At 47.6% G+C, this 20671-nt stretch overlaps 1 protein-coding gene across 13 annotated transcripts in view; it reads right to left on the bottom strand.

Annotated features, from left to right (window-relative positions):
• The window catches only part of RNF216 (ring finger protein 216), a 77354-nt gene that overhangs the window by 10670 nt on the left and 46013 nt on the right, over positions 1-20671 (bottom strand). For all 13 annotated transcript variants that reach the window (XM_017813603.1, XM_017813599.1, XM_017813593.1 and 10 more), the window contains 2 exons: positions 4082-4179; positions 1518-1740 (listed from right to left, as the gene is read on the bottom strand). In XM_017813603.1, coding sequence (XP_017669092.1) covers positions 1518-1740; positions 4082-4179 — 321 coding nt within the window. The remainder of the gene's footprint in view (positions 1-1517; positions 1741-4081; positions 4180-20671) is intronic.

Below are 20671 nucleotides of genomic sequence, written 5' to 3'. Positions count from 1 at the left end.
ACACACAGGTACCCACCACCATTTCAGCTTCAAGCCAGCAGTTGAGTCTCACGTTACTCTTTGCACTGCAGCAAGGACAGTCACCCAACTTCACCTCCCCAGCCCACCAGCGCTCTGTCATCCAAAAAATAATAAAAAAATACAAGGGCAGGCAGTGCCAGTCCTGTGCTGACAGCGGGAAATTTTTCTTTGCCACAACATCGGTTAATTAGAGAGCTGGAAAGGGCCTGGTGACAGTGGCCTCTTTGTGCTGCTTATTTATTTATTTATTTGAAAGTACAGTATGAGCTTTTTGAGGGGCCTCATGTTTTCTCTGGCTCTGAACAAATGCCATCACCCAGCACAATCACCAGCCTGACGGGAACAACGGATGACAGCGCTGCCGAACCCTGGATTCGCATCCTGGTGGAAAATGGGGAGCAGTGGGACAGGAATCCCAGAAGCACGTAACCAGGTGTTGGAAACGCTAGAGGGGTGCCTGGAAGGAGGTGTCTGTGTTGGTTTAACAGCTCACATTGACAGGATAATGCAGGGAATAAAAGCAGGCAAGCAGAGGACTAGGAAGTTTACGCTGGTTGAGACATGCTGGGAGATCCCCAAGAGCCTGCAGGTAGAAGGGAAGGATTTAGAGTGGCTTTTCCTTGGCACCATGCAGACACAGGATTGTGCACATCCCCTGCAGAGAGGGGGGCTGGGAGCAGCCTGGAAAGCTACAGAAGCCCGAGACAAAGAAACACTGGGAAAAAGGAAGCTCAGACAAGCCCAGGGAAGGCAGATCCACATTGTTGCTCTACAGCTTTGCTGAAATCAGGAAATTCAACTCCTGCTCCTACCAACATTCCTTCTAGATTTCTGGTATTGAAGACCTCTATTTACAGAGATGCTGCAGCAAGTTTTCCCATGTCTGTCACAGCTATGAGCTGTATTATGTTACTACAGCTTCCCTCACAGCTCTCTCCATGCTTCAGCTCTCCCTTTGCAGCTGTTCACAACAGCCCTGAGAACAGACTCAACTACAACTCCAGGTTCCCAGACAGCTTTCCAACGGGTCCATCTCTGTGATGGGACTCAGAACCAGCAGTCAGATGATCTGGGCACCAAAACCACAATTCCCTTTCCCTCCAGATGCCAAGCCATGCCAACACCATCTCAGCTGCAAAAGTAGGAATGAGTCCCAATAATCCCAATGCCAGCTATTGTGCCTGGAGCCAGCAGCTCCCCACCAGCTCTTTCCACAAGCCTCGCTCCCCCAAACAGTGCTCAGAGCACTTCCAGCCCTCATCTGACAGAAGCTGTTTTACCTAAAGCGACACAAGCTCCTTCCAAGCTGTGGTCAGATGTGACCCTGTGCTGATGCAGGACAGAGTGGTTTTTAGCTGCCTTTGGGAAGGGAAAAAAGTCGAGCTGGCTAAAACCAGCTGTTCTCCCCAGTGGAAGGCGCATATTTCAATGTGCCGGTGAGCAACGGTGATTGAAACTGGGGTGAGAATCATTCACAAAACCCCTTTGTTACTTACTGTGGGATCTGTCCAGAGGGAGCACTTGGCACAGTCCTGGCAGGGTGCCCCGGGGGAGCGGGGGTGCTGGCAGAAGTGGTCGTAGCCGTTGATGGCAGCCCGGCAGAGGTAGCACATCTGGGCGCCGCAGCGGCACGACATGCGGTTGCAGCCCTCGGACTTAATCAGGCCGGTCCCACACTTGTGGCATTTCCTAATCCGGGCAGCTGTCATCTTCTCTTCTCTGCAGGAGGAGGGAGAAGAGTTACCAAAGGGGTGTTTGACTCACCAGCCTGTGGTACAACTACTGTTACGCTGCCCCAGTGATGCTTTAGCCCCCTCCTCTTTCCTCCTACACCATCCCCACACTCCACCGCTGTCCCAAAGAGGTCCGGGCTCAGCTCCACTTGGAGACAGCCCACGACAACTGAAGAACAAAATAAGTGGAAAAAAAAGTCAATCACTGGCTGCATGCTGCAGCCCTGATCCTGGTTTCCATGAGAGCCAAAGCACCAGGCTCTGGTTTGGGAGGAATTGGAGCGGCAAGTTCAAGGGCCAAAGGGCACGTGGATGCTTGACTTGGCTGCGGAGAAATACAGCCAGGGAGATAAAGTTCAGGAAAAGCAAACCCTTGGCTGTCACCTCTAGCTGGTTTTATGTTGCTCTGGCTACAAGTTGCCACGACCATACATTCTTTTCCAAGCCTGGCTGCTACACTCCAGATTTATTTGGTTTTTTTGTTAAATTTAAATCAGGAAGTGAAAAATAGTCACATCTTTCCCCACAGAGTCTCGGCTTTCCCTCTTCTCCTAAGATTTTCCAGAAAATTGGAAAATTGCTGTTTTAGGTTTAAGAGATGGGTTCACTCTAAACAGAGCACAAGTGGGAATCCAGGACAAAGCACAGTCCCTGTTCCCAAGGGACACTCTGGCAGCGACACGCGCTCCAGCACAGGCTCAGCTCGCAGCAATACTATTTTGGCACAGAAATGGAAGAAAGCCTTGGTCATTTAATTAAAAGACTTAAGAATATATATTATCATCCTAAGGGCCAATTTCCTAACCGCTGGAGATCACGTTACGCTTTAATTCACAACCTAGAAGTGAAATTTGATGACAGAAGAGCAAAGACAGTGTGTTTTCATGGAGGGAAGCACAGTTCTGTGCTGGCCTGGCAGTGGGGAAGGATCATCCTTAGCCAGGCATCTCCACCCAGCTACTTCAGCTACTTGGGAGATGGCAGGGAGGTGTTTTTGAGGATCACAGCCCCACAAACTGCTCCAGCAGCACAACCAGAGGAGTAGGGAGTGGTGAGGTGGGAACTTCCCTGCTTTGCAGCCACCCAAAGCTCCCGCACAGTTATACCCAGCATGACCTGCACTTGGGCATTTGGAGATGTGCTAAGAATAGAGACAAAAAACCCAACTTGAGACTGACTTTCCTCCAAGCTGCAGCTGCTCTTCCCTCCTCTACTCAACAGGATGCTGTCGATGCAGATTTTTTTTTTGGAAACTTTGAGCAAGGCAGGAAGTTTGGCCTGAGCTCCAGCTGTGCTTCCCTTTCCTTATGCAGGGCTTCAAAAGGAAGTTTTTATTGTATCAGACAGTAGACTCATCTATGCACAGCAACATTCTGCTAAAGGTTTTGAAACCTGTATGTTTTTCCTTATTAGGGACACGACAACTCGTTCCTCCTCCCTCTCACCCCTCTTTCTTACAGGGAAAGGAGTGGCAGAGAAAAGAAGTGCTATCAAATCTGTAAAGATTTTATTCTGAATTAGGGACTGAGGGATGAGCAAGCAACAGTCATTCAAATCCCATTCAAAACCTCAACTCAGGCCAGACACACTAAATCAGAGGAAAGGATTAGGCAATGTGGGCAAGCCCCACTTGGCTGCACCAGACGTGTAACTCCATGGATGAACCTTCCCTTATTTCCTAAAGGCAGAGGATTTTGTCATTTATTGTAGCAACAAGAGAAATTAAACTGAAAAGAATTCACGGAAACACTCAGAATTGACACCTGCCCATTTCAAAATGTGACTCTCTTCTGTAACAATTCCGACAAACTGGTTAGAAACAGGGACAAGGTTCTGCAAGAAAACACATCCTCTCTCACAAAGCAGCAGCTGAGCAAACAGTGCAGGTCTCCACTCCAGATTTTCAAAGGGTAATAACGATTTACTGTGACTCAATAGCTTCTTTGCCTCTGTGCAACACCTCCCTTCTCCCCCCAGCAATGCCAATGGGGGTTTCTCACCTCCAAGCAGGACCAGGTGCCAGCCTGGAGACACCGGGGCAGCCAGAGGAGCAGGCTGGGCTGGTGACAACTTTCCCACATTCTCGAATTACCAGCTGGATCTGCTGCCAAGTATCTTTCACAGACAGAAATCCCATCCTGGGAGCCGTCTGACCCCTCAGCTCTGACATCCCCAGGACCCCTCTGGTGGAAGGCAGTGACAGCCAGCAGAAATTGAGGGTCACGAGGGCAGTGGGGGGTCTCGCCCCCTCCACACCATTGCCCAGTGTACTCCGATTACCGGTTCATCCACACTCCTGTTCTTCCCTGGTTATGGAGTTCACTTACATGGATGTCCTGTATTTGATGTCATCCTTCTCAGCCAGCTGCTCACAGGTGAGGTTCATGTGCTCCTTCCACAGCCCCTGGCACTTCCGGCACGTTTCCTGAGGAGGATAACAAACATTAAGGGAAGAAAAGACCCAGCACACCACTAACAGCACCAGGAACTGGAAGAATTCCCATCTCTTCCCCCACCAAGCTGCAGGTTCTCAGCTGAGGATGGGGCTGGCAGTATGGTACAGAGGTCTGCAGGTCTGTCCTCTGCTGAAGACCAAAGTCCATAAATAATTGGAGCCAAGGGACAAGGCACAAGAAAATGGATACAAAATTAATCCATAAATCCTAGTTCACCTAAAACTCTTGGGATAGCTACCAGGTTCACTGGTTATATCCCACAGGAGACTGCAGAGGTGAAAATGTGGTGCCTAAAGTACATCAAGTTCATCTGTTTCCTGACCAAGAACCTCCTTCATATAAAGGGCTTTTAGTTCTGTAGGCGATGGAAACCTTGCAGCTGCATCAAAAACTGTGCTTCACCAGGCATAAAAGCAAATATATACATATATAAAAAAACGTTTTGTAAAACCTCACAAAATAAAGTTAAAGCAGTTTACATGATTAAACAGCTTAAAAAGGCAGAACACGGAAAAACATCCATAAAACAGAGATGAAATATGAACAAATATTTACAAATTTAACCAGAATAGCTGAACTATACAAGTGACTGAGCTCTCTTGTTCTTGCAAACTCTTAAGCAACAAGGCTCTAATACAGGACTGGTAAAGCTGCATGGAGCAGGATTGCTGTGGAGGCACAACTGGCATGGGAGCTTGGACCAACACTGGGGACAGAGCTGATTTTTTGGCTGGCTAGCCAAAGAAAACATAATTTTGTTTTGGGCCAAACAAGAGATTTTTCCTTTAATTTGAGGAGGATTAAAAAACATCCAGATCAAACTTGAAAAAAATACATGTTTCACAATCCAACTGTTTCATCTCCAGGATGGCTGGGGCTCAGGCTCTCAGATCCAACTTTCCCCCTGGCAGGAAAACCCATATGGCTGTGCAGCATCCTCTTCCCCTGCACACCAAAGAAGGTCCTAAAAGAGCTTTGCCCAGCCCTGGTCTCACTATCAGCAAAAGACGACGACTGCAGAGACAGATCTTATTTGATTGCATTGCCTTAATTTTATTTTAATGAAGAAATTGGACGTTTATATGAGACACGATAGAAGGAACTGCTTCAAGACACACGTAGGCAGCAACGCTCTTTTGATCGCGAATCAGACAAACAGGATGAAGGCCAAAGCTTCCAAGGAAGCCACCCCAGGAGGGGGGAGTGTGAAATGTGGACTTGTTTGTATCTGTGCTCGCTGGGAGATGCCCAACAGCTCGTGCTTTCATCTGGAGAATGAAAGGCTCCTCGTCTGAGCTGGACATGTTTGCAGACTGCGGGGTAAGGGCTGGAGCAAGAGCAGAGCCAAGTGTATGACTGGGTGTCCCAAAAGCTTGGCGGAGGATTTTGTGATCACTCACCTTGCAAATGCACTCCTTGGCAGGCAGGCCCTGGTTTTAAGGGGCAGTAAATACCTTGGTTCTACTGATCCTCATGAATCATTCATCACACCCTGTATTTTCCTGCTAAAGCTGTTAAAACAGGCACCATTTTGTGTGCATTTTTGGCAGCCCACATCTGGCTGTTGGAAGCATTGGAGGATCAGACTTGGAGCTGCTCACATACCTCGATGAGGACCCACCTTCCCCCTTTATTCCCAACACCTGGCCACATGCCATTCCAAGATCAAAAGTGCCTCATGGTGGTTTTTTACGTACACCAAGGGTTAAAAACAGCCTTTGGAGCCGTGTTATACAGAACTGCTTTCACACGCCAGCAACAGAGATTTAACAGCTTTTTGCCAGGAGGGTTGGCACACTTTCCAGCCAGGAGCCTGCTATTCCCAATTACTTAACTCCAGGAGCCTCCTCTGCTGCCGAATTAGAAACTATGCCCTTCTGAAGCAGATGGTGCCGCTTAGACCTTCGTCCCGAGTCATTCCCCTTGCCTCTTCTTACTGCCTCCAGCCTGGCAGCTACTGGAAACAACGTTCTCCCTGGAGCCCAGGCTGCTGTTGTTTGCCAAACAGTTGTCTCCTGCACTCAGGAAAAGGCATTTCTGTGCACGGCCATGGAGATTCCTGGGATGGCACGACGGGAGGTATCCGGTTCTCCGTGTGACTGCAGCACAGTGGGTCCATCACAGCTGTGCACATTTCTGGGATCCCTCCCAAGCCGTGTTGTCCTCGAGGAGCTGCAAACCCACAGGCAGTTCTGCCTGTGCCAGTGCACCCCGTGCAGGGGATGTTCCTGTGGCTTCCAGACTCCCGAGTATCACCTGGTGCTGCCTCTGACCGTGCCACATCCTCTCCAGAACACAAGCAGGGGAATATGGACCATTCACGTGTCATTAGCAGAACCTGATGCAACTTCTCCCTTTGCCCAAGACAATGGCACATCGTTGGTGGTTACAGGAGCTCGTGTTGGACCCCTTCACACAGAACTGGGAGGGAGCCCATGGTTCAGACAACAGCAACTGCTCCAGTGCCGGAACTGAGGCCACAGCCCTCACCCAAGAAAAGTGACTTTGATTAATTTTTACTGAGTCAAATCCAACCCACTTGACTGATGAGGGTTTTGCACATCTCACACGATGACAATTCCAAACTCTACAATTTCCACAATGGGTGCTTGTATTTTAGAATCAGTTTTTTGTTTGATAATGGAACATACTCGGCCATTACCATATTAATTAACCTAAACACACAGTAGAATAGCTGATTTTTTGCAACCAGTCTAGGTTATTTCCATGGGAAGAGCAGCACTTGGCACTAAGACTGGCTACAGCAATATCAGGCACCACCTAAACCCACACAAAGAGGGAACAAGTCCTTCCCAGCCCTGAAATCTACTCCAAGTGTAGCAGACAAAAGGCAGGTCAGTCCACCAAAAAAAAAAAAGTCCTTCCCAACTTTTCTGGCACTTGGTCCCTTTCTGGCACCCTGTTTTATTCATGTAGGGGTACCTGAGTTTTAGTTTTAACAGCACTTCAGCTAAATGCATGGTTTCTGGATGGTGAGAATTCCATGTGTTCTCCTGCCTTCCCCCATGCCACTCCTTGCAGGCAGGGACAGCCAACCCAGCTCCCAGCTTCCCCACGAGGGAAGTTTGCAGAAGCCTTGGCATTGGGAAACAGCTCCAAACCAGGCACGGATACGGGAGATTAAGTATTTGCTGCCTGTTACATCTGCCCGAGCTTGGCAGGCAGCCTGGGACAGCCCATTAATGCGCCGGCCAAGGAGGGGAGGATGTGATGGAGAGGGTGTTTAATCGCACCCTGTAATCTCCTCACTGTACATCTGTTGGGGGTAGTGGCTCTGCTTCCTCCCCCCTGGCTGCCAGGAAGCAGTCAGGATTAACACAAACATGTTTGGGTTCAGGAGGATCCTTTGTTCCCAGGGTCAGTGGTGTTTCTGTGCTCAGGGCCAGCCTGGTTAAGGGTGGTCACTTGGCTTTTAGCACCACAACCCTTAAACGCCCTTGTCAGTTGTCCCAGCACCTAAAAGTGGTAGCAAGGAAGTGTTTTATGCAAACCTACCACCTTCCTTTCTCAGCACTTCCAATGGATGCTACAGTTTTAAGCACAGCCTAAACTTTTTTTCTTCCAATCTATCATCAACTAAAAACGGACCTCACCAAGGTCCAGCCCACAGATCAGGAGGTGAAAAAAAACCCCAAACTCCAAGGAATCAACTTCTCCTTGCCAGTCTCCACGCCCTCTTGGCCACAGTCAGGCTGTTGTATGCACTGCTGGCAACTGTAGATGCAGCAGCTTTTCCTGATTGCAACCCAAACAAATGCCACATGGACAGAAACATCAGATGATACGCACGGATCCCAGCCCGACTGCCCACGGCATTCCCGCCTGTGCCGTAGGAGTTTACACGAAGCCATTTACTGACTGAGCAAAACGCAAAGGGGGTGGGGGAAGCTCAACTTAAACAACAACAGGCGATGGACCCGGCTGTCGGCACCGCCCTCCGCTCCCAGTGGTGGCTCTGAGCCGGGTCCAGCGCTTCCCTCAGCTTTCCATATGTTGGTTAATTAAATCCTTGTGCTGCTGCTGCGATTCCCTGCATCCCCCAGGAAGGGTGAGGTGCTCACTCCAGTGGTCTCTGCCGGTTGCACACATGGGGATGTTTGCTGGGAGGGAGGTAAAACGCCCTGTGAAACCTTAGGATGGAGCCCCAGTGATTGATTCGCTGCTTCCTCCTGCTCTCGGACACACAATAGCACAGGCCAACCTCAAACAGGCCCAGTTTTACCCAAAAGCAGATGTGAACGCAAGTGTCTCAGAACAGCACCTCAGGGCCATTCTGTACTGCGCTCGTTTAATTAAAGAGCTGCGATTCCCAACCAGATGAGTTAATGGGAAAACAAAGAACCACACAGCCTTCCTCCCTACAAGGTCTCGCTGCCCACAAAGCTGCACAGACCTTAACTAAAAATGGATGCAAAAGTAGCTAAATGAATACAACCTTTAAGCATGGATAAGCTCTCATGAACACACTCCTTCAGGGCTGTTTCTGGGATTTCCTACATGTTAAGCTGGGATAAAGAGACTGTAATCCAGCCCAAGACAATCCGTTTGGGTGAGAGACCCCTCTTTAGGGAGTATGAACATCCAGCATGGGGAGGTGGGACCCCAGTGCAGAGAGAGCTCCTTCCAGCACCAATATTCCGGTGGGAATATTCCGGTCCCGGAGCTGCCAGCAGGTACCAACCCCAAACACACAAAATCCAGGCAGTGTGGAGAAATGAACGCCGTGCCTTGGATGGGTGATGGGGTGAGGAGCAAGGGGCTGGGAGGGTGTCTGTGGTGCCAGTGGGTGTGTTTCTGCTCCCCCGGGAGCTCGGCTGTTCCCCGGACAGCGCTGCCGCTCAGCGGCGGCCGCTCACACCACAGGGACAGGCAGGAGGAGGAGGAGGAGGCAGCAGCCAAGAGAAGCCCGGGAAAAACTGAGGTTTCCTCTCCTGAGCACGGTTTGTTCTGCGAGGGGAGAGGTTGCCGGGAGAAATAAAGCAGAGGCACAAGCTCGGACTAGGCTGTAAAAACGCTCCAGGGTGTAAAAACAGAGACCTAAGAGTGACTGAGAGTTAAAAGCTTGATAAAGAAAATATGCATTTTTATCCAACACCACCGAGAACCATAAAATAGAATCATTAAGGTTGGAAAAGACCTCCAAGATCAGAGTCCAACCTTTAAAAAGGTTGGTTTGAGCTTTTATATCAAGCCCCCTTACCAAACATTATGAGTCCAAGGAACGCCTCCTGTTTTGCCTGCTCTTGTTAAATTAAGCATACTGTACTCCCTCCCCATCTCTAAGACACTGGGGATACTCAGTGCCCTTTTCCTTTCAGAAAAGTGCTGGCAGGCTGGTTCCCACGAAGTTTTGGATCATTTGTGTTCAAATCAGACAACCAGAAATATGTGGTAACTCCCACCTCTTGCCTAAGTCAGTAGGACTATCTCATATCTGTAATTCAGAAGTTCCTGGAACACACAGACCAAACCACAGCAAGCTTTTCCTCTCCCCAGAGCTTGACTTTAAATGGCCAGATCAGCAGCTGGTTTGGGTGAAGTGGTTAGAGACCTATGGAGCAAAAATATCTGCAGCTTCATGCAAGAAGTGCTGCTCAGCACCAGCATGACCCTGGAGCTGGTCAGAGGTGGAAATGGTGCTAGCAAGAAATTGCTCGCTCATCGCACACTCAGAGTACAAAAAACCCAGCTCTTTCACTGAGAAAGATCATGATTTAATTTCAACTTGTACAAAACGAAGGCTTTTTCATTATTTGAGTTGTTTAAAAAGAAGTATCTTTGTTTCAAAGCTACTTTCTCTCAAGCTCCAGGGGTGTGAGGAATACATCAAAAGGTATTTGCATCACACATCCATCACAGCAGGATCCCTTCCCCTGAGCTGAGGAACAAGTGTTTCTCACAAGGATAAGCTCTCCCTCCCAAAATTACATTTTTTCAGAAGCTGAGCAGGTTGGGATCACACACAGCATCTCTCCAGCTCAGCTCACTGGGAAGTTTAGTGTATGGATTGGCTTTGTGACCTACCCAGAGGTGGTAACCCACCAACCTGAATCCACTTGCACTGCAAGTAGAGGAAACCACTGCTTGGCCACTTTATAAAGACAGGTTAAATCTAGCCTGGGACCTCACACTGAAGATGTTGGCTCCATCACTATACCTGAGGTCATATCACTCCTTCCCAGGGAAAAAGTTAAGAGAAACTCGGCACATGCTCCTGGAAACGCATCTGTAATTGTCAAACACAGCTTTGAGATCTGTTGGACTGATTGCAGATAACAGTTACTGCCTTCCCAGCCAAGGTAAATAATTAAATACCAGCAGAGGAGTTCAAAGCCTCAGCAGCTGCCCCTCCTGCTCTCCCCCAGTGCAGATTCCCCTGCCCCATTCAGCAGAGATCCAGGAGGTTATCCATGTAATCCTCTACACAATCTCACACAAAAACGGGATGCTGCTTCCAATAGCTGGAACTCAAGTGATGAAATCTAGCAAGGCTAAATATCTGTGGAGCTGGTGGAAACAATAGAGACCTTGGGAGAGGAACAGACTTAGATTTCAAGACAAGCAGCTTGATTTTTAAAGGATAAGTCCAGGAGGGTCACTCCAGGGGTTGCACCCAAGGATGCCAAGAAGGTTAATAAGGCTAACCAAAGCAAGGTATCTTATTTGCAGAGGTACCTGCTAACGATGCATTGTGAGACTTGAGAGGAGGAACAATTACTGAAGTTAATTTTGAAACTTCCCTCTTGCACCACCACATGATAAACAAATCCCTCCATCACCCCCGCCCCAGACACAAATCCCTACCCAGGGCTTTGGGTGGCAGGAACTGGAGAGAGCCTCCTCCAGATCTGTCCTGTTTTTTGATAGTTCCCCTGCAGTCTCCCAGATTTTGTTTTATCACAAAAGGATCAGCTCAAGGAGCTCTATTACAGGTGTCCTCTCCTCCATCAACAGTTGCGTGGAGACCCAGGTTTATGTAACACACCTACAAACCACTTTTAAGGAGCCTCTGCAATATGGCAATTTTGATGGTAATTTAGCAGCATTAACCCACTTCACTTTCAATTTAAAGCCTTTTTAACTGTACTCTCTACCTACAGCAAAAGTTCACACTCCAGGTCATCGTAACACCAGCAAGGGATGGGAAAAGGTGAACTGAGCAAGAGCAATGCTGGTAATTAGCTTTGGTCTAGGTACAAATCCACCCTCAGAAACTGGGCAAAGCACAGCTTGCTCTGCCAGGGAAATTAAAGCCAAACGAGGGGTAGTGTTCCTAACTTTAAACTGGTCAGAGTAAACCAAAAACAAATAAAGTGTTGGAGGATGAGCAAAGATCAAGAAAATAGAAAGCAAACTGATATCTGGCCTCCTTGAAATCTCGAAATTCAGATGATTTCTTGCTTTAGCGCCTGTGTGGTACAGGGTCACCTCTCACCTGCTGCTCCCCACACAAGCTCTGTGCAAACAGGGCAGATTTGCACTCCTGAGCTGAGCCACACAGCAGCCAGCCCTGAAAGTACAGTATTTATAGCAACAGTATTTACAGCAGAGCAGTGAAATTGGCCCTGTGAACTGCTCACCTCCACCTTCACCAGTGTGACACTGACTCATCTGTGGCTCATTCACTTTGCTAAAATAAAGCAGTGGTGAAACCAGAGCCCCTGGCCTGCCCAGCAGCTGCTGAAACTTCTAAAAAGGCAAAAGCACCGAACAGTGCAGTGTGATAGAAGAGCTCACCCCAAAGCTCCAGTGTAGACGTGCACTGGATTTCTTCTTGCATCACAAAAACTGTTCAATGCCTGTTCAAAATAGTAACAACAACACTAATAACAATAAAAGATATCAAGTAAATGGGTATACACCAAAATAAAACAAAGTGCTGAAAACTAAACAGGGAAACAGATGTGCTGGCAACTGATTCCTCTTTCAGAGCCCTTAGGTGATATTTCCATTCCCTCCTGTACCTAAAGCACCCACCAGCTGGGCCTGGGTTTCTGTTTGGTGCAGAAGTGGCAAAAAAACACCATCAAAACTGCAATTTGTGGGTGGTTTTTCAAGCCCTGCTAAGGCTGTTTGGTCCTGCATGATGCAATGTGCCTTCCCAAGGCTGCAGGGAGCAAAGGGACACTGGGAAGGACCCACCAGCCCCAGCAAGGAGCAGGGCAGAGGGGATACAGAGATCCAAGACCACTGAGCAAAGTGCCTGCTGACCCCGAGCCCAGCCTAATCTTGACCAAAGCCGATCAGCCGCCTTAACTCCTGCAGGAGGACAGGCAGGTTAATACAGCAGTGCTGCAATGTCCTGCCAAATGAGGGTAATTCAGGGCACATTTGTCTTCTACATCGAAGAATTGCTTAATCTGTAATTTAATTTTCAGTTAAGTCGCATAATCCCTTTCAATTCACCTTTTTTAATAGTCACAGAAAAATGCGGGGCTTGGAAACACTTTGGAATAAGAGAAAAACCATCTCAGATCTGCAGACATTGAAGCTAAACTGCGTTAGCAACTCCAGAGGGAGTCTTCTCCACCTACCCCAGCTCTGAACAACAGCTGGTAATGCAGCAAGACAAGCTCACTTCCACACAGCCACATGAGACCGGGCAAGAGGCAGCGAAAACGAGACCAAAAACAATGACTGCAACATTTGTGAGGTCCCAGGGTTGAGCAGAAGGGCCATCACAACAGAAGTGAGACAGGAAGAGCTGCAAGCCTTGGAGTTGTGAAACCCCAGAGTGAACAGTTCCCTTTCCGTTACACACACAAACACTGATCACAGACAGAGACCTGTTCCCCTCTCCCCGCCCTTGCTTCACAGAGCACTCGAGTTTAACTAAGCGTGCTGTTCAACCATTTGCATGGCATGACTTGTCTACAAACCAGAGCTGTTGCAAGCCTGTCATCTGTAAAAGCAGAAAAAAACCCCTCCAAAACCCCCCCAAAAAGCACAAGCCACCTTGTCTCCAGGGATCTGTCTGAGACCCAGTGGCCATTTCTCAAGTAACAACAGTCACTTCTGCCATGACCCAGCCACAACAGCAAAACAAGCCAGAATATTTTGTGTATTTCTGACATCAATTCAGTTTTGAGGGGAGAATCCTGGCTGGTTTAGGAGAAGGAAAGCCATCTTAACACCCAGGGCTGCCAAGGAATGCTGCTCCTGTTGCAGGACAGGGGTCCACTGGTCAGCTTTACTGCACACAGAGCATCTCCCTCCTCCTTCACTCGTTCAGTAAGAAAAAAATACAAGAACTGCAAGTATGGAGCGCTTTGGTATGGCTGGATGCAGGTAAGGATCAAGACTGGTGTTTTGGGATTACTTTATCCAAAGGGAGGACTATTAAATTATGCTGTACATGCAGGTCCTCCAAAAGGATTGGTATGACACCTTCAGAGGGGAATGAGCCATGGACAGAAACGCAGAGCGTGGGACACCAAAAGATTAAATCAACCATTCTGGCAGCACAAGTGAGACATTTAGAAACAGAGCAGTTCCAGCCATTTCCCCAGCCCCAGAGCCACTTCCAGATCCTGTTCTCGTTTTCCCGGGATGTCTATTGTAAAGACAAGGAGAGGAAGGAAAAAATAAAATGGTGTGATCACAAACACACCATCGTTAAAACAGAGTTGAAGAATACGCGGATGCTACTCAAAACCACTTCCAAAGTGCTTCCCCAGCACTGGGGAAGTGTTTAGCTCCTACTGACCAGCTGGTAACCCTGGGGAAGAGGCTTTCTGTGTCAGCAAACCCCACTGGTCTTCCCATAGTCAAGCACCAAGGAATGGAAATGCCTTTCCCCAGAAGAGAAGTCCCAACCTGCAACCGGACACTGTGATCTGGTGAGAGGTGGTTGGAATGAAACAGTCCTGGGAACATCACCACAGACTCTCCTAACCAGTTACTCTCTTTTTTTCCCCCCTTTTAATTTCAGAGCTGAAGTGCCACATTAGAACCAAAACTAAAGTGTCAGGCCAACAGGTTCTGCAGGAACCAAACATGAGCTGTACCACTTAAAAATGGAGCAGTTAAACCAAGTGCCAAACGAGCCATTTGCATTAACCTTGTGAAACAGGATATGAAGCACTTTGTAGCAAGAAACAGGAGACTGACTTTATTAGAAAAATACTTTTAAGGTTCAAATTCATCAAACCATTTGCAGCCAGGGATGATTTGTAAGACATTATTGGCTGACAAAGCTGGCTTTTGGCTTCCCAACACCATCAGCAATTACCACCCAGAGGAATATTACCTGTTCTCAGCTAATGAGTGCCACCAGTGCCAAGTGCCAGGCACAGAGACCACATTAACTGCTGCAGAAAATGGCTCTTCAGGGTCAAACTATTCCGAGACATCTGTAATAGGCCAAGACATTTTGCTTGGTGTAAAGGACCGAAGGTGATTGTAGAAAAGAAGTGTGTATTGTCCTCCTGTGCTTACCTAGAGTCAATCAGAGCTATCTAGACTCAATCAGACTCTGAAAACCACCTTGGGTTTGGACGAGATAAACTTCTCCCCATGAAATTAAGGGGAGTCACAATTCCTAATTGTCTTAAGCAACAAAACTAAAAACCTGTGGCACCCCTTGAACAAACCAACCCAGCACCTCCTGGTAGATGTTGTAACTTGGTTTATTTTAGCCTAGAATTTACTATGTCGCAAATCCCATCCCCACCCCCTGGGAGCTGGTCAGACCAGCCCCTTCCTCCTCCCCGACTTCTCGCTTCCACTTCTGACCCAGGATTTTATTGCAAAGGGAAACCAGGGTTATTGGCCATAAAAGGAAAAGACCCATCTGTCACATTTCTTCGGAGGGGAGTCAACAAGGAGGAACTTAGGGGACTTCCTTAAAACTCCGGAAACGCCAGAGGCCACAGCCATCCCCCCTTATAAGGATTAAAGGGTTTTTCTCCCGCTTCCGTCAGGGATGCACGCTTCCTTAAGGGATGCACGTGGGCACCAACACCAGACAGTGGAGGAGCACAGATGTCTCCTTTTGAAGGAAGACAAAAGGGGAGGGAAACAAAAAGAGATGGCAGCAAACAGGCAGAGTTGGGCAGCGTTCAGGGAGCTCTGTCCCGGGCTCCTGGGAGCCTCTGTGAGGGCAATGCAGATGCACGACGCACCCTTTGCCTTGGTGACCCAATATGCACCTTTCCACACAACCCTGCTTATGCTTCTGCCAGAAAACGATGCTTAACAGGCTGAAAATTTCATTTACATCAGGAATGCATTTGGCCTTTTAGTTACGGCGTGTTTATGTTTGCTTAACAAATCCCTGCGTTTCCTCCATCAGACATTATTCTGGATTGCTGACCTCAAATGCGGACACGCTCAATCCAAAAATACCAGGAGTCAGAAGTTATACAATCAGGAACGTTAACTTTTCCTTTTATTTTTTTTTTTTAATGAAAAAGTATTCTTCTTCCTTTACACCAATAACCACAGCCATGCTTAAACCCACTTGCACAAAGATGAAGGTGAGATGACCCTGCACTGAAAAACAAAATCGCTCGCTGGCTGCCATCAGCACACTGCCCCTTGCATTTCAGATGCATCAACAGCAAAAGCTGACAGGAAAATTTCACTTTTGTTTCACTTTCAGAATCACATCAAACAATACAGCAGTACTGGGTGGAAACCACAAACCTGATTATGAGTCCAGAAGTAAAAGTTAACCCTGTTTGTCAGGTCTTATTAGGGCAGATGATGTCAGCACAGCAGTGTCTGGGGAGAAAAGTCAGTGTAATGCTCACAGGACATCTTAAGATCCCAAGACATCATTTACTGTCGTTTTTTTTTGGGGGGAGTTTGCTATTATTGAGAAAACTACACAGTTGGAGCTTTATCATTTTAAAGAAAGTCAAAGAATCAGTGCTTTGTACTTGCAGCAGCTCCAGGTTTCTTCCTTACAGTGGTTCCCACATGCACGACTGGTGCAGCTCCCCTCCCCAGCACCAGCCTCTCAAACCAGAAGAGTTCCAGCCAGAAGGGAACCAGACAACACTGAAGATCTGCCTCCTTACCCTTTATCCCAAAGGAAACACTGCTCTGTCCCACACTTTAGGACAAGCTGCTTTACTCTGGGCATCTCCCAAAAGTCTCCCCTTGATCTCCAGGGAAAATCCCACTAGTAGAGCATCCAAGACCACTTCCAGTATTTATTGTGTATTTCATTTATCCATGTTCAGGTACATAAGCTCAGCCTCTGGTAACACATACTACAGACAGGTACCTTTGTGGGAGGGTTTGGTGTGGCAGGTTAGTTGCTGCCCAGCAGCCACAGTGAGCAGCTACTGAGACCCTCAACCCTCTTCCCCCTTTTTTAACATATAAACACTAGTGCTTGACTTCCCAGGAGCACAAGGAGGATATGCTATAACAGAAAACCCACAAAATCTTCACTTTTTGGTTTTGGCCACCAATCTAGAACCTCTCCCTTGGAAGAGCAGCTTTTTAGGAGAAGCATGAAAAACATCCTATCTTACACCAGGGTCTCGTTACAGGACAGGAAAAAGTCCCCCTCCCCAAGACACAATAAACCACCAAATTAAACAGGTCAGATAGGCATCACACAGCTTCAGGCTATAAGGTTTCTTTGGGTGTATTATTTGAAACACATTCTAATTAAATCAGATCTTCACTTCCTACTGTTTAGCTGATTGCAGGTCCCTGCTAAACCTGATGCTGATGTTCCCTTGCCAGCAAGTCAGTGGCCTGTGTTACTTGTCCCAACAACTTACAGCGCCAATTTATTTTATGAGGCAAGACCTTCATGCATCTTTCTCAGAGGAAAACAAAAAAAGGCATAAAAAAATCAGGTATGACACCTCATTTTACTGTTTTCTAATGCAACCCCCCACAAACTCTTTTTGACACAAGGCTCCTAAAAATAACACATCCTGAAAAAGTCCTGTTATTTTTATACAGTCACAAGAATCACTGGATTGCTTCTAATTATCCCATCCTTCCTTGGAATGTCTATTTGTGAGCAACAAGACACAACTGGCTGCGACACCAGTGGAATCATAACACATTTTGAATTACAGGCAACTGGGTAAGTTCAGTTTCTCCTCGTGAACAGTTTTGAGAGAACGACAGTTAAAAAAAGCCCGTTTTACTGCGGACTTTGGGGTCTGTGTTAAAAAAGTGCCAGGTCTAAACAGAAAACAGATCTTACACTGGCCATGACTGAAAACAAACCCAGTCTCTCACAGGGGTTCACAGTAGGATTAGAAACATTCCACCTAAACAGGATCAGCAGGGAGATTCCTAAAAAGCCCTTACAGCAGGACTAGTCTATGGGACTTCACTATCTTCCCTGTAAATACACCCTTACTGCCTCTGGCTTCCAGGGGACATTGACTACTCCAGACAGTGGTAACACAGAGGAATCTGCTCGGGGCTCATCAGAAACATAAATAGTTATCCATCTGCAACGTGCCTGACTGTACCAGACTGGCAACTGGATCTGCACTGGTAACCAGGCTATCAGTGCACAGTCCCAGTGTCTCCCATGGTGCAGTCAGCACTCAGCTATTACTGGCACTCATTACTGCACGTCCAAATATTTGCATGGAAAACTTGCCGGACGCTTACTCAGCGGAGGCCTGGCTCCTGCCTGGCCTTCTGAATGCTCCTCAACACCCCCAGGGGAAGAACAGTTCCAGAATTAGCACCTAGAGCCCCATGTTCTTCTAGCAAGCTGCATCTCTTAAGGCTGGAACTCACACCATCTTTCTGCTCTTATTTTACACTGTTTTTCCTCCTTCGGAAACGTGGTGCTTTTATCTGAAGAGTCATCCATTGCAATTTGTATTGTCATGGCAACACAACTCCCTCCCCTGCCCAAATCCATCCCCAGCCTCATTGTGTTCGTTACCAGACGGGCACACAGCACCCTGCATACAGATGAACCTCTCCTTGCATCTGTACTGACACAGTTCCTGCTATAGGGTTATGGTTGCAACAGGAGAAGGGGAAAAAAAAAAGTCTTACTAAAACAAATTTCCTCTGTTCAAAGAAAGATTTATTCGAGGTGTTTTTGTAGTACGGTACATTTTTGTCGTACTGATTAAAATTAAAAGACCAGGTTCATAATTAGTCTGAGCAGTGCAATAAAATAATAATAATATTTACAGCAGGCGTAAGAGGATTTTGCTAAGGCAGCTTGGACATGCTGACAGAGAAAAAGGGGAAGATCACTCCACAAAGGATCCCACTCAAGAACAGGGCTCTGGAGCCCTCTTATGGCAGCTTGCTCTCAGCTTCCTCAGAGCAGAATTCCATGTTTTCCTCACAGTATTATCTCTGTGTAGACAAGGATACAGTGCCGTTGAGATTGGGCGGGAAAGAACATGATCCACCTGCAAGACTAAGCTTTGATCCCACAAATGTGAAAAACGCACACTTCCAGCACCTTAAGTGATCCCTGAAGAGTGTGCAAGGACTGGACAACCCCCATGTTTAAAGGGGGACAGAAGACACTGAGACCAACCTCCTCCAGAGCTAAAGTGCTGCTCCAGCAATAGAAACACCTGAGGGGAGCTAAGGAAATGACCAAATCCACTGCTCCAGTGCCAACAACTGCTCCACAGGGATGTCAGGCTGCCCAGTGCCAGGCAGGAAAGGCCAGACTGGTTTCACACCAACCCTTTCTCCAGGTCAATAAGTTCTGATGGAGCCACAGAGCTCAGTTATGGACAGGTCCAAAATCTCTGTCCAGCAGCCACTCAGGGAGCACAGAGGGAGGAGGCAGTTCGCCTTTAGGAGGGAAAAGCACAGCTGCTTGGCTCCTAAGGGGTTACAGAGATTCAACAGCAGGGAAATATTTATGGAGAAAAGATGCTGAGCTGTGCATGTTTCCCAGGCTGGAGATGGTTTTAATTTACCTCTTGCAAAGGCTGTGATTATTTGCTGCTGGTTTTTGTTGAAAGCAACTATTCGAGGCTCACCTACTCCCTCTGGTGTCGCAGCTCTGCAGCTGAGCCAGAACAAAACACCCCCCAAACCCACACAAACTACAAAGAATCTTGCTTTTTTCCCCCCTTCTGGAAAAAAGGAAGCAGTATTTTAAGCATTAGTGATCACTGTGGCCTTGCCAGGCACAAAGCATTTTTTGACTATAGCACGCTAAGGACAGTACAGATATTTCATAGAGTTTAGAGTTAAAGCCAGAAAGTTTCCTTCTCTTTTCCAGTTCTCCCCTTTGGAGACTAGTCTCTGACTTTAGCAAAACTGCAGCATCCACCACACTTCCTCACTAGATTTCCCTCCACAGCAGCCCCCGAGTCCATGGTTCTGGTCAACACAGACATAAAAACTATGAGAAATTTTAAAACTAGGAAAGTATCCTCGGGATTACTAGAGGCAGGCACCCAATCCACCTGGGACTAGCTGTACCCTGGGGGAGGAATCTGTACCTCATCAGTCCTCTCATATCACTCCACAAATTCCAGAAACCTGCACAGCCCCACAGACAAAAGGGAACCAGTCTTCACCATGGTTAAAACTATCACCTCCCTTACCAGTGCTGCCTCCCCAGGATTTCCCAGATGCCACTTTGCTTTATGGCATGGCTCTTCTGCTTCCTTCTTGCAGCCTTAAGCTGCTTCTCCTCTGCTTTGTCTGTTTCTTCTCCTTTCATTCACTACTGAGCTGCCAATACAAGGGCAACTGAGACACAGGTTCTTATCCTCCCTTTTTCATCTGTAGCTGCTCCTCTCCCCATTCCCACCTGGGGGGTGCCCCTGCATCCATCAGCCCCTGCATCCATCCATCCCCCCCTGCACCATCAGCCCCACACCTTTTCCCCAAGCCAGCAGAAGTTTACCAGCCTGGCAGCATCCCTGAGCCCACGTGAGCAAGGTTTCCAAGCTCTCCTCATAAAGCATCTATCCCACTTCACATTTCCTGATTAATACATACCTTGAAGTGAACCATAAATATTTGCCTGGATTTTCTGTTAATCTTGCTCTGACATAGCTATTAGGATTACTGGAGTGCAGTCTGATAAGCAGTGGGGTGAGTGCTGGAGTGTTTTGGGAGATGACAGTAACACCTCGCTGTATTTCACTGATGTGGATGCCTTGGTGACCTGCACTAATCCACTTGGAAAATTACTATGAGAGAACGAAGAGTCTTGCAATACGAAGCAGGAGGTGGAGTGTTGCAAAGAGAAGTTTATTTCCAGACAAGTCTTTTCTAAATATACACATAAACGTCTGTATTCAACACTAAGGGGAGAGTCACAAACAGAAATGAGCAGAGAATAACCCAGAGCAGGACCTTCCTGCACACCCACATCCACGTGCACTGGTCCAGGAGGAGAAATCCAGGAGCCCTAGTTTATAACATGACCTTTCTCTCAGTATACATGTACTGAAATAACCACCCTCAGCCTGAACATTTAACAAACCACCACGCCAAAACAAAGGCTGTTTT

Source organism: Lepidothrix coronata, unplaced genomic scaffold (assembly GCF_001604755.1).
Source record: "Lepidothrix coronata isolate B3197 unplaced genomic scaffold, Lepidothrix_coronata-1.0 Scaffold41, whole genome shotgun sequence".
Lineage (NCBI taxonomy): Eukaryota > Metazoa > Chordata > Aves > Passeriformes > Pipridae > Lepidothrix > Lepidothrix coronata.
The sequence above is the reverse complement of the archived record's forward strand: the minus strand, read 5'-3'. Positions and strand labels throughout refer to the sequence as shown.